Source organism: Equus caballus, chromosome 24 (genome assembly GCF_041296265.1).
Source record: "Equus caballus isolate H_3958 breed thoroughbred chromosome 24, TB-T2T, whole genome shotgun sequence".
Taxonomy (NCBI): Eukaryota; Metazoa; Chordata; class Mammalia; order Perissodactyla; family Equidae; genus Equus; species Equus caballus.
Window position 1 is genome coordinate 58,409,499 of NC_091707.1, and position 12,159 is coordinate 58,421,657.

A 12,159-nucleotide genomic window follows, 5' to 3' on the forward strand; every position below is an offset into this window, starting at 1 on the left:
GAGACCCCCTCTGCGGGAGCTTTCTGAGCAGTGGGTGTGTGTGAGCCCTGGATGCTTCCCTGTGCATGCCTTGACCATGCTTGTGGTGTGGTCTGTGTCCCGAGTGTGTCCACGATGGCAGGGGGACTTCCGCGTGTGCACATGGGCGCTGCGTGTGCGTGTCTGGTCGATTCATGCTGTGTGTGTGGTGTGTGTCTGTGTGCATGTGGAGAACACTGTGTCCTTGGTCCTGTGTGTGTCAGCCTGGTCACCCTGTGAGCTGGCTGCCTGCGTGATGGGGACAGACAGACATGGCAGGAGGCTGGGTGGTGGCCCCCTTGACCCTGGCACCTGCCTGACTCTCTGTGCCCCTCCCCCAGGCTGAGGTCTGCTCTGGGACAGTGGCCGATGTGCTCCAGTCGGTGGTCAGTGGGGCTGATGGCTGCATTTTTTCCTTCGGCCACACAAACCTTGGTAAGCACCCCCCCCATCGTCCCCTCTCTGCAGTCGCTGGGCCCCATTTCCAGGTGGGGAAGGGGGATATGGCATGTCCTGTGTGGGTAGTGGGTGGGCATGTGGGGTGGGGGGCTCGTGGAGAGGAAGCCAAAACCATGCAGGCCTGGAAGGCAGGGACCTTGGACCAGATCAGAGGAGGCCCCTTGGGTCTCAGTGGCCCCAGGTTGGCCCTGAGGACTCTGAACAGGACCAGGCAGGTGGCTGCCAGGTCTGGCTGGGCTCTGGTCAAGGTGAGTGTGGGGTGGACCCTGACTGCCCGTGTGCCCCCAGGCAAGTCGTACACCATGATTGGAAAGGACAGCTCGCCCCAGAGCCTGGGCGTCGTGCCCTGCGCCATCTCCTGGCTCTTCCGGCTCATTGATGAGCGCAAGGAGAAGACGGGCACCCGCTTCTCGGTTCGTGTCTCAGCCGTGGAGGTGTGCGGCCGGGACCAGAGCCTACGGGACCTGCTGGCCGAGGTGGCCTCTGGCAGCCTCCAGGACGCCCCGTCTCCGGGCGTGTACCTGCGGGAGGACCCTGTGTGTGGGGCACAGGTACACCACACCACTGCCACCCAGTGTGGGGAACAGGGGTCGGCGGCCTTGGGAGGCTGCGAGGGTGGCCTCGGGAAGGCAGGCAGCGGGGTTGCGGCTCAGCCTGGAGCCACTAAGGTGCTGTCCCTCCACCCGTCCCCAGCTCCAGAACCAGAGCGAGCTGCGGGTGCCCACAGCCGAGAAGGCGGCCTTCTACCTGGACGCTGCCCTCGCGGCCCGCAGTGCCAGCCGGGCTGGCTGCAGCGAGGACGCCCGGCGCAGTTCGCACATGCTCTTCACGCTGCACGTCTACCAGTACCGCATGGAGAAGTGCGGCCGGGGAGGGAGTAGGTGTCGACCTGCCTGCCTGGCGCCCTGTTGGGGGGGACGTGCATGCTGGCCGGGGGTCAGGCCCGCCCTCTGTCCCAGCAGGACTGTGCCCTGGGGGCTCCCGCCTGGGCAGCATGGGCCGTGGGGGAGGCTCTGGGTGCCCTGGGGCCGCACCCTCACCTGCCTGCTCTGTGGTTTCAGTGTCTGGAGGCCGTAGCCGCCTGCACCTCATCGACCTGGGCAGCTGTGAGGGGGTGCCTGGCAGGGGTGGGGAGGCCCCCGGGGGCCCCCTGTGCCTGTCCCTGTCGGCTTTGGGCAGTGTCATCTTGGCCCTGGTCGGTGGAGCCAAGCACGTGCCCTACAGGTGAGTGGTGGGCTCTGAGGCGGGCACTGGCCAGGTGGCCCCTGGGGAGCCTGCCAAATGCACGTCAGGCATGTCTGGTACACGTGTGGCCTCTGAGCTCCTCAATTCTTGGTTCCTTCATTGCCTGACAGGCCTCACTGCCTGAGGGCTGCCTGGGGGTTCTGGCAGCCAGGGCGCAGGGGACAGAGGTGGGCCAGACCCGACCCTGCAGCTCCAGGCCCTGCCCTGGGCGGGTGAGAGGCCTGTCTGCCTCCCTCCAGCCCTGCAGTCCCCGACGCCCAGCCTCCCGCCCTGGCTGGGCCTTGGCTGCTGAGCTCCCACTCGACCCCCAGGGAGCACAGGCTCACCATGCTGCTGCGGGAGTCCCTGGCCACCAACAGCTGCCGTGCCACCATGATCGCCCACGTCTCGGACGCGCCAGCCCACCACACCGAGACGCTCAGCACGCTGCAGCTGGCCGCCCGCGTCCACCGCCTGCGCAGGAAGAAGGTCAAGGTGGGTTCATCTCCCACCTGCCCCTCCCCGCCCGAGGGCCCCCAGGGTCTCATGTCCTCCTCGGGCCCCTGCCCAGCATGGTGGGGGAGCCGGGCAGCCAGCCCTGCTCAGACTCCCTGTGTACCCTGGGGTGACCTGGCTGTGCCCACATGGCCCTGCCCGGAGGAGGCAGGGAGCTGCACCCAGGTGTCCCGGATGCCCGAGCAGAACTGGAGCTGCTTGTGAGGGGGTCTTGTGGTTGCCCGGTCTCTGTCTGCCTGGCCCAGGGGTGGATGTGCCGTCAGGATGGCCTGTGACCCTCTTGGGCTTGGTTTCCTGGCGCCAACCAGCAGAACACTCCCTGGGCAGCCTCAGTGGGGTGGAGTTGGGGTGCCTTGGGGTCAGGTGCACCTGGGTCTCAGTGCTGGACTTGCAGTGAGGGGCCATGCATCTGTGGTGCACGTTCTCTCTTCCCTGTGAGTCAGCTTAGCGCTGTTTCCTTGGCAAGTTGGCCAGAAGGTTTGCTTCTGTTCAGCGCCGCTCCAGCACTTGGTGGGACGTGGTGTGTGACTGCTGTCATCGTTTCCTTCCCTGGAGTGTGGCGTGTGCGGCTGCGGGTGTGGGGGAGGAGGAGGTGGGTGGGGGGCTGGCTGCTCACTGGGGCCTGCTCTGCCCCCAGTACGCGTCAAGCTCCTCAGGCGGGGACAGCTCCTGCGAGGAAGGCCGTGTCCGCCGCCCTCCGCACCTGCGACCCTTCCACCCCCGTGCCCTGGCCCCGGACCCCGACCGCCTGGCCTCCAGCTCGCCTGGCGATCCCGACTACTCATCCAGCAGCGAGCAGTCCTGCGACACAGTCATCTACGTGGGGCCCGGTGGGGCAGCGCTGTCAGACCGCGAGCTCACCGACAGTGAGGGTCCACCTGACTTCGTGCCCATCATCCCTGCGCTGAGCCGCCGCCGGCCCTCCGAGGGCCCCCGCGATGCCGACCACTTCCGCTGCAGCACCTTTGCGGAGCTGCAGGAGCGGCTGGAGTGCATTGATGGCAGCGAGGGGCCCTCAGGAGCCCTGGGCGGCACCGATGGCACCCAGGCCAGCCCGGGCCGCGGGGCCAGGAAGGCCTCGCCGCCTGAGGCTGAAGCCCCCAGGAAGGCCGTGGGCTCCCCGCTGGCCGCCAGCACGCCTCGAAACAGCCCCGGCCTAGACACCCACCGTGGCGTCCCAGAACCTTCTAAGGCTGGCAGTGACCTGAGGGAGGACGGCAGCACCAGGCCTGAGCTGCCTGTGCCAGACAAGGCCATGGGGAGTGGAGACAGGAGGCCGCTGCCCAGCCCGGCCCCTCCACCACCTCGGCAGCTGGAAGCTGGCAGAGGCCCAGAGGAGCCTGGGGGAGGGGGCACCGAAGGCGTGGTACGGACGCCCCCCGTGGGCATGAGCGGGCAGGCGGGATGCCCCTGCCCATCAGCACGTGGCCGCTGTCTGGAGCGGGGGCTACTGACCACCACGGTGACCTTGCAGCAGCCGGTGGAGCTCAACGGCGAAGATGAGCTGGTGTTCACAGTGGTGGAAGAGCTGTCCCTGGGTGGGCTTGCTGGCCCCGGGCGCCCTGCCAGCCTGGCCAGCTTCGGCAGCGACTGCTCCCTGCAGGCCCTGGCCTCGGGTTCGAGGCCGGTCAGCATCATCAGCAGCATCAATGATGAGTTTGACGCGTACACCTCCCAAGCCACAGGCGGGCCCCTGGAGGGAGCGGGCTGGGCTGGCAGCAGTCACGGCTCCTCCATCAGCTCCTGGCTCAGCGAGGTCAGCGTCTGCACGGCCGACAGCCGCGGCCCCACTCCGCAGCCTCCCTCGCGGACCAGCCCAGACCCTTTCAGCCCTGACTTGCCAGCAGGGTCCGACCCTCTGGGCCCCCTGATCCTGGATAGCTCGCTAGAGGATGGCAGCTTTCGGTTCTCGGAGCGTGACAGACCAGAAAGTCCTGGCCCAGCCCGGAGTCCTCGTCCTGGGGACACAGCTGCAGCAGCCGCTGCTCGATCTGGCAGGGAGCCCCAGGCCATGTCTTCACGGGCAGCAGCCCCAGCACAAACTATCCACTCCAGCCTTCCCCGGAAACCGAGGACTACCTCAGTGGCCAATCGTGCGGGCTGTGCTCGCCTGGCCCCCAGCCCGCCTGGCCCCGGAGGGCTATTCGAGGACCCCTGGCTGCTCCGAGCAGACGAATGTGGCCCACTCCAGGTGGCCTCTGCCAGCAGGGCCCCCAGTCCGGCCCCGATGCTGGCTTGTGCCCGGAGGGTGGTGGACGGCTGTGAGGTGGCAGCCAGGGTGGCCCACAGACCAGAGGCCGTGGCTCAGATCCCACCACTGCTGCGGAGGGGGGCCACCACCTTGGGTGTGACCACACCTACTGCATCCTGCGGGGACTCCCTGGTGGAGGCAGTGGCCTGCTTGGGCAGTCCAAAGGCCACCCCCAGTAGCAAAAAGAGCGTGACTCCCAAGGGGAGCCTCTTCCTGAGGCCTGGTGGGGTGGCCCCCCCGGCCCCGCCTGTCCGCAAGTCCAGCCTGGAGCACAAGAACAGCCCGGTGCTGGCCCCTCCCCAGGCTGCGGGCCTGACTCGGGCTGGGGCCGCGGCCCTCCTCCGAGGGGAGGAGGATTCCAGGCCCAGCAGTCGCGCCGACCACTCCATCCCCAGGGCCACATCCAGCCTAAAGGCCCGGGCTAGCAAGGCAGAGGCATCATATCGTCCTGCCACCCACGGGTCTCTGGAGCGCTGTGAAGGCCTGGCGCACGGCAGCAGCAAGGCCAGGGAAGCCCCTGGGAGGCCAGTCCGGGCCGTGCCCAGGTTGGGTGTACCGCCCACCAGCCCCACGCCCGGACCTGCTCCTGCCTGTAGGGGCAGCCTGGCTAAGGGCGTGGGGGCTCCTAAGCCCCCAGCCAGCGGGGGCAAGGGCAGAAACCTAGTGGCCAGCGGGTCGAGGGCTCTGGGAGCTTCGGTGAAGCCACTAGCCCCTGTAGCGGGCAGGACCCCTGGCGGCCCTGTGACAGGTCCCAGGGTGGCCCCACGGGTGGCGCCTGGCGTCGCAGCCAAGGCCAGCCGGGGCACCATTATGGGCACCAAGCAGGCACTCCGGGCCGCCCACAGCCGTGTCAACGAGCTGGCGGCCAGTGGGGCCCCCAGCAGAGGCAGCCCCTCGTGGGGCTCGGCTGACTCGGATAGTGGCAATGACAGTGGCGTGAACGTGGGCGAGGAGCGGCCGCGTGCAGGCCCGGCGCTGCCTTCCCCCTACAGCAAGGTGACCGCCCCGCGGCGGCCCCAGCGCTACAGCAGTGGCCATGGCAGCGACAACAGCAGCGTGCTGAGTGGGGAGCTGCCACCTGCCATGGGCCGTACTGCCCTATTCTACCACAGCGGGGGCAGCAGTGGCTACGAGAGCATGATGCGCGACAGCGAGGCCACTGGCAGCGCCTCCTCTGCCCCCGACTCCATGAGTGACAGCGGTGCTGCCTCTCCAGGGGCCCGCGCCCGCAGCCTCAAGTCTCCCAAGAAGAGGGCCACAGGTGGGTGTGGCACCAGCCCTTCTTGGGCACGGCACTCTACAGTTTATAAGTCTGGGGGTCTTGACAGCCGGGCACCACCTTTATCCACCCCAGATATGTATAGCCCTTAACAGTTTTATAAACACGCCTGGGACTTTTCAGTGTATACATGTGCACAGCCATCTACAGTTTATAAACACGTGCAGTATGTGCCCTTTTCTGATCCCCACACTGCCCCAGAGGCTGATCCCCATTCCTGTCAGAGCCTGCTGGCAAGGGCGGGCCTGTGCAGATCCCCCTGGTGGGGCATGGGGAGCTGGGAGAGGCCTTGGGTCGGGCGAGAGCTCCAAGCCTCATGCTCCCCCAGGCTAGTGCCCAGCTGCCTGGAAGCCCCCCATAGGGCTGCTCCTGCCTCCATCCCTGGACCCTCTGTTTCTGGGGATCCAGGTGGAGTAGGCCAGTTTCTCACGCTGTGTGTGGTTGGGGGGATTCGGCCACTGGCTGATGCACAGGAGGGGCAGGCACACCCTGGAGGCCAAGCTAGGGTGGGAAAGCAGGAGGCCCACGTGGGGCCAGTGAGAGCCTGTGGGTCTGGCTCAGGAGGCTGTCCCGGGGCAGTGTGAGTAGCAGAGTGTTGGGAGTTAGGACATGGTGTGACCAGTTAGGGTGTCGGTGGGCTGTTTCCAGGGGAGGGCTGACCGTGTAGGGCAGCTGGGTGGTTGTCCAGGAGACAGGTGGCCTGTAGGAGCTGGGGACCGAAAGTCCGTCTGCTCCACGAGGCAGGGGTGGTGGGGCCCCAGGCTGGGCACTAGGCTGAGGATTTCCGGATTGAGTCCCATGCTCTCTCCCCATCAGGGCCCTAGCTGGGGCCTGGGGCCTGGGGCTCGTCGCTGGTCTCCAGAGTGCCCGACTGTCTGTTCCAGGTCTGCAGCGGAGACGGCTAATCCCAGCCCCGCTGCCCGACGCTGCTGCCCTGGGCCGCAAGCCCAGCCTCCCTGGGCAGTGGGTGGACCTGCCCCCGCCCCTGGCCGGCTCGCTGAAGGAGCCCTTCGAGATCAAGGTGTATGAGATTGACGATGTGGAACGCCTGCAGCGGCACCGCCTGCCCCCGCGGGAGGACCCAGCGGAGGTCAGGGCCGGCCGAGGGCTGGGGGCGGGAGGCTCTGGGATGGCAGGGTGGGCCCCTGGGCTTGCGCTGGGCAGCCTGCTGACCTCGTCTTCCCCTGTTGTCCACAGCCCTCCCAGGATGTGGAGAAGGTAGGAACCAGCCCTGCCCAGCCCTGAACCCATGGTGGGGCCCATGCTCCCCTTGGGCAGAGAGTAGGTGGCTGGAGGGGTCCTAAGACCACTTTTTTGGTCCCATGGAGTTGCACTGGGTGGAGGGTTCCCACAGCCATGCCCACCCGTCCTGGGCGCAGGTTCCAGACGGGCACTGGCAGGCTGCTTTGGGGACACCTGTGGCGAGCCCCCCTGTGGGGTCCCAGGTCCATTCTTGTCCACCTTTGAGGCCCCACTGTGCGCCTCCCAGGTCTGGAGGGTGGAGGGAAGCCCCTGGCCCAGGCCGGGGGTGCTGGGATCCCCTAGGGAGTGGGTGGTCCTTTGTGCCTGAGCCCACCCCTCTTCTTACCCCGCTGCCCAGGGCCTGGTATGTGTCAGTGCGAAGCTGCGGCTGGCCGAGCGCAGGCAGCAGCGGCTGCGCGAGGTGCAGGCCAAGCACGGACACCTCTGTGAGGAGCTGGCCGAGACCCAGGGCCGGCTGATGGTGGAACCCGGCCGCTGGCTGGAGCAGTGTGAGTCCACCCTCCACTGGCTGGAGCAGTGAGACCCCCACCCAGGGGAGGCACAGGCTTACCGGACCCCAGATCCCTCCGCCTACCCTCTGTGCACCCCAAGGCCAGCCACTTCCGTCCCAGAGCTCAGCTGATCTCCTTAACACATGGCGGGGCCCTTCCCTTCACCACCACCCAGACAGGGACCCAGAAGCTGGGAGGGGAGAGAAGCATTTCCTTAGCCCTGAAGGGACCACTGGGCTGACCCAGCTCTGCTGTCCTTCCCCAGTCGAGGTGGATCCAGAGCTGGAGCCAGAGTCGGCCGAGTACCTGGTGGCCCTGGAGCGTGCCACAGCCGCCCTGGAGCAGTGTGTGAACCTGTGCAAGGCCCATGTCATGATGGTCACCTGCTTCGACATCAGCGTCACCACCCCTGCGGCTACCCCTGGGCCGCAGGAGGTGGACGTCTGAGGCTGGGCACCGGGACTTGGGGGAGGGGGCGTGCAGGGCTGCGAGGACGGGACATGGACGGAGCGAGGATGTGGTAGGGGTTGGAGGGATGAGGATGCGGAGGGTCCCGTGTGGGACCCAGAGTCTCAGAGATGATGGAGGTCGTGTGAGGGAGGAGAGGGGCCGGCAGAGTGGCTTGGACAGAGGAAGTGGAGTGTGCACGAGACGGGGACACTGTCGCCACCCAGACAGCAACGCAAGTGCCTTTAATCTCGATTGGACTTCTCTCCTTTTTGCATTTGGTGCTAAGGACTCAAGACACCAGCAGACAGTGTGCTCGGGGCCGGGCCTGGCGGTGGCTGTGCCGTCCGCCGCCGGCTGGAGCCAGCCGTGTTGGATCTGATCTCGCCTTCTTTACAGCCACGCAGTGTCATGTAGCAGCCGGCCTGGGCTCCCCAGGCCTCGATGTTAGGATTCAGGATTACTTTTCCTTTTCCGCTGTTTCCTCTCTGCAGGGCCCAGCTTGGTGGTCTCCGGACGCCCGGTCGCATGTAGTTCTCTGCAGATCGCGCCAGCGGGGTCTCCCGGGCGGGTTGGCCGACCTGCCCTTCCTGAGGACCCACTCTGTCCTGAGAGGGGGCAGCGCCCAAGGGCTGAGCCGCGGGCACACGGCTCCTTTTTCCACGGCAGGAATTCTTACCAAAACCACAAGCAAAAAAGAAAACAAACCAACACACACGACCTGGGGTGGGTAGGGGTTTTGTAAGGTTCTGTTAGGGTCTTATTTTTATATTGTTTTGCCTATCCATGTGGTATTTGCAGTGGGAATTTGAAGACAAATGATCTATGTTTTTACGGTTTTCTATGGAAGGTGTCCTTCAGGCCGCGCTCTTTCTGGGGGGTGCCCTGGGCAGGGTGGGGATGCTTGGAGGGCACTTCTTGCCAAATGCAGACCAGGGGTGAGCCTGTCGAGGTGGGGGGCTTTCCCAGCATGACGGGCTCTGTTTTCTGACCGTCATGCATTTTCTAGGGGCGTCCAAACCTTTGTACAAATGTGTAGATAACATGTTGGTACAGCTTTTCTTTGTGAATAAAAGATGCACCAATTGTTCATGTGACTCCTGAGTTGACTGAGCACGCCATCCACTGAGGGTCCGGGGGCGAGGGGGCTGCAGGGCATTGGAAAGAGGTGTCCACAGAATTCCATGGCTTCGTGGACAGCGAGGGACTTGCCTCTGCTCACATACCCTGCAGGGACCCGCCTTCCAGGCGAGGGGAGCGACCGTGGGAGCAGGTGCCTCCTGCAGGGCTGGGGTTCAAACCTGCATTTCCTCTCTGTCCCCCTTGCTGAGCCACTCTGTTGAGTTGTCAGTTCTGTGGGTCCCGAGGCTGAGGCAGGGGAGCGAGGGCTGGACTAGGGGGAAACAGCATTTTCTGGTGGGCTCCTGGCCCCCTCCGCAGAGGTTATGTTAGCTGGGGAAATCGAGGCAGGGGTGATGGCAACCCCTCAGGAGACTCTTGGTCTCCCTCCTTTGCCCCCTGCCTGCCTTTCCAGGAGGCAGGTGAGCAGACACCTGTGGGCACAGCAAGGCACAGGACCCTGGACCTGGCGGGCGCCCCGACCCAGCACAGCAGGCCCCTTTTGGGGGCTGGGCTCGGGGGTTTGTCCCTGGAGGACTGGGCCCTGGCTCTGTTGACTCCAGAGCCCCTGAACCCTTTGTGGGAGACAGGGCCCACTGGGCTCATCCCCGACTGTCCCTCACCTTGTGTTGGTGGGCTCCTGGTCTCAGTGGGTCCCTTGTACTGAGCGTGTCCCAAGCTGAACCAATTAGCTCCTCTGTCCAGGCGCCAGTGCCCCCACCCCCATTCTCCAAAGGCTGTGTCTGGGCGCCCTCCACACCATGCACCTTTCTGCTCCCCTCAGGCTGCTCCAGCCGATGCTCAAACCATGGTCCTGGCCTGGGCAACCTCCGGTGCTGCCCCATCCTGCCCCTGCCCCAGGCTCTGGTGTAGGTACCATGGTGCCTCCCAGCCGGCTGGGCCCTCACAGCCCCTCTGCCTGGGATTCACCCTCAGGGAGTCTGTGGGGGCTCCTCCTTGGTGGCCTCGCTGCCCTGGGCTCCTTCCACCTGGCACCACCTTGTGTGGTCTCTGCCTCTCTCCCAGCCTCGATGGGGCCCCTCAGGGATGTGGGGGTGCCTGAGTCATTGCTACACCCCCTACATTGGGCACAGTGCTGAGCCCCAGTGAGGCCTCGGGGGGCACTTGCTGAATGAATGAATGAAGAAATGAAGGAGGCTTCTTCTCAAGGGGGTTTCCAGCTGGAGGGAGAAGCAGACCCAAGACTGACAGCATTTAGCGGTTTGCAGAACGCCTCCCTGGACCCTTCCTGTCGTCCTAGAACAGGCCCGGGCCTTTGCGAGGCCGTGTGGCCCCCACGGCTCAGGTCACAGGGCCGTCCACCTCGAGCCATCTGCCCTCGGTGCCTCCTCGCTTTCTGCTGCCGATGCACTTGGACCCCCAGCCCCTGGGATTGGGTCACACGTCACCGGGAGGCATCGGGGGCCCAGAACCCCAACCCGCTCTCCCCTTCTGTTCTGAGGCCAGATCTGGTTCCCGCAGGAACCCAGTCAGAGGCCACCCAAGCCCACTTCTCTGTCTGAATTTGAGGGGATCTGGGGGTTTGGGGTGGGTGTGACAGGACTTGAGGCGGGATGGGGAGATAGAGCCTTTCAGGACCTAATATTTGGGGGGGGGACCTAAGAGGTCCGGCTGGCCCACGGCTCCCATGAGCTGGTCCCGCTGGCCATTACCTGGAGTCTGACCTAGCTATGTAGAGCTGCTGGCCCGACCCAGGAGCCCCCGCCTCTGTCCTGAGGCCAGGGTGGTGCTGGGGTCCAGGTGGGGTCACGGGAGGCTGGGGGAGGCCTGCCTGTGAGCCCCAGGTCTACTGTGGGGGCTGTGCTCTTGCTCCCAGCATGCCCTGCACCGTCTCACCTGGCTGCAGGGGGTGGGTGGGGCATGGGGTGTGCTGGGTGGGTCCCCTCTCCTGCAGAGAACACTCTGTTCCTTCCCCTGCCCCTTTGGTCGCTGGAGGGGCCCAGAACTTGCGTCTCGCTGAGGGGGCCCCTCCCGCCCCAGCGCCGTCCTGGCTGGGGATGGCTGACCTTCGGGGCCACCAGTGGAGCCCACTTCCCACAGTCCAGGGGAGGCTGGGGGAGGGCGGCGCCTGCCTTTCTGGACGGGAACCCTCTGTCCTGGGGCCAGCCTAGGAGCCTGCGGCTGCCTTTCATGTGGGACATCAAAGCCCTCAGCCCTGTCATTACAGGCTGGGAACTCAGCTAGGGAGCAGCTGCGGGACGAGACGCCCATTTTATGGATGGGAAAGGTGCCGCCACCCGGGACCCAGCTCTCTGACCAAAGCTGAGGCAGCCCTGATTAACGCCGCCTGAGAGGGGTCAGTGGGATCCTGCTTATCCGATACTTGGGGAAACTGAGGCCCAAGTGGGCAAGGTCAGGGAGAGAGGGGTTCTGGTGGAGGACCAAGATCAGCCAAGCCTGGGGGTGGAGGTGATGGCCCCCGGGAGCCTGTGGGAGGAGGCTGGGGCACCTGCCTGGACCGTGCGGGGACAGGGGCATGAGCCCGCCCAGGCGGCGTCTCTCACGGCCTCCTCGGCTGGCCTGGCACCGGGCCAGCCTGCTCCCTGGGGCGAGGTGCCCGGCTGACTCACCCTGCAAGTCCAGGCCTGCTTCACCCGTCCTGCCCGCCCCAGCCCTGGGCACCAGGTGGCCACATGGGGAGGCGGGGCCAGGTAGGGGTCAGGCTGGGCTGGGTGACTGTAGCTGGGGGCTTATGGCGGCCAGCGGTGGCTGAGAACAGGCTGGAGCCAGGGTGCATGGGCAGGCAGGTGGCGAGGGAGCTGAGCACCTGGGCTGCAGGGTCCCCAGGAGCTGCCCCGTCCACCTGGCTCCCAGGTGCCAGGCCAGGCCTGAGGCCCCCAGGGGGTGCCACTCCTGGGTTCAGCATCCTGCCCCCTCCTTCCTGGGCCTTATCTGGGCAAAGGGGTGTGACGACCCCGCCCAGGTTTTCAGGTGCCTGAGAGCAGCCTGGAGATGCAAGAGGAGCATTTGGCCCTCTGAGCCTCCTCTGTGGTCACTGTCATGCAGGTGGTGGGAGTGATTCACAGCAGTGACCTTGGGGAGGGTGACATGGGGGTCATGTGGTGACAGTG

The 12,159-nt window shown here is 65.9% G+C and overlaps 1 protein-coding gene across 6 annotated transcripts in view; it reads left to right on the plus strand.

The window, feature by feature from the left end:
- The window catches only part of KIF26A (kinesin family member 26A), a 45,522-nt gene extending 36,484 nt beyond the window's left edge, over positions 1–9,038 (plus strand). For 3 of the 6 annotated variants that reach the window (XM_070250295.1, XM_070250298.1, XM_023628515.2), the window contains 10 exons: positions 360–453; positions 766–1,028; positions 1,171–1,354; positions 1,539–1,701; positions 2,034–2,196; positions 2,855–5,729; positions 6,632–6,837; positions 6,945–6,965; positions 7,348–7,498; positions 7,767–9,038. In XM_070250295.1, coding sequence (XP_070106396.1) covers positions 360–453; positions 766–1,028; positions 1,171–1,354; positions 1,539–1,701; positions 2,034–2,196; positions 2,855–5,729; positions 6,632–6,837; positions 6,945–6,965; positions 7,348–7,498; positions 7,767–7,948 — 4,302 coding nt within the window. In that variant the 3' untranslated portion in view covers positions 7,949–9,038. The remainder of the gene's footprint in view (positions 1–359; positions 454–765; positions 1,029–1,170; positions 1,355–1,538; positions 1,702–2,033; positions 2,197–2,854; positions 5,730–6,631; positions 6,838–6,944; positions 6,966–7,347; positions 7,499–7,766) is intronic. The other 3 variants (XM_070250297.1, XM_023628516.2, XM_070250299.1) reach the window with 1 other exon arrangement.
- Positions 9,039–12,159: the final 3,121 nt, after the last annotated feature.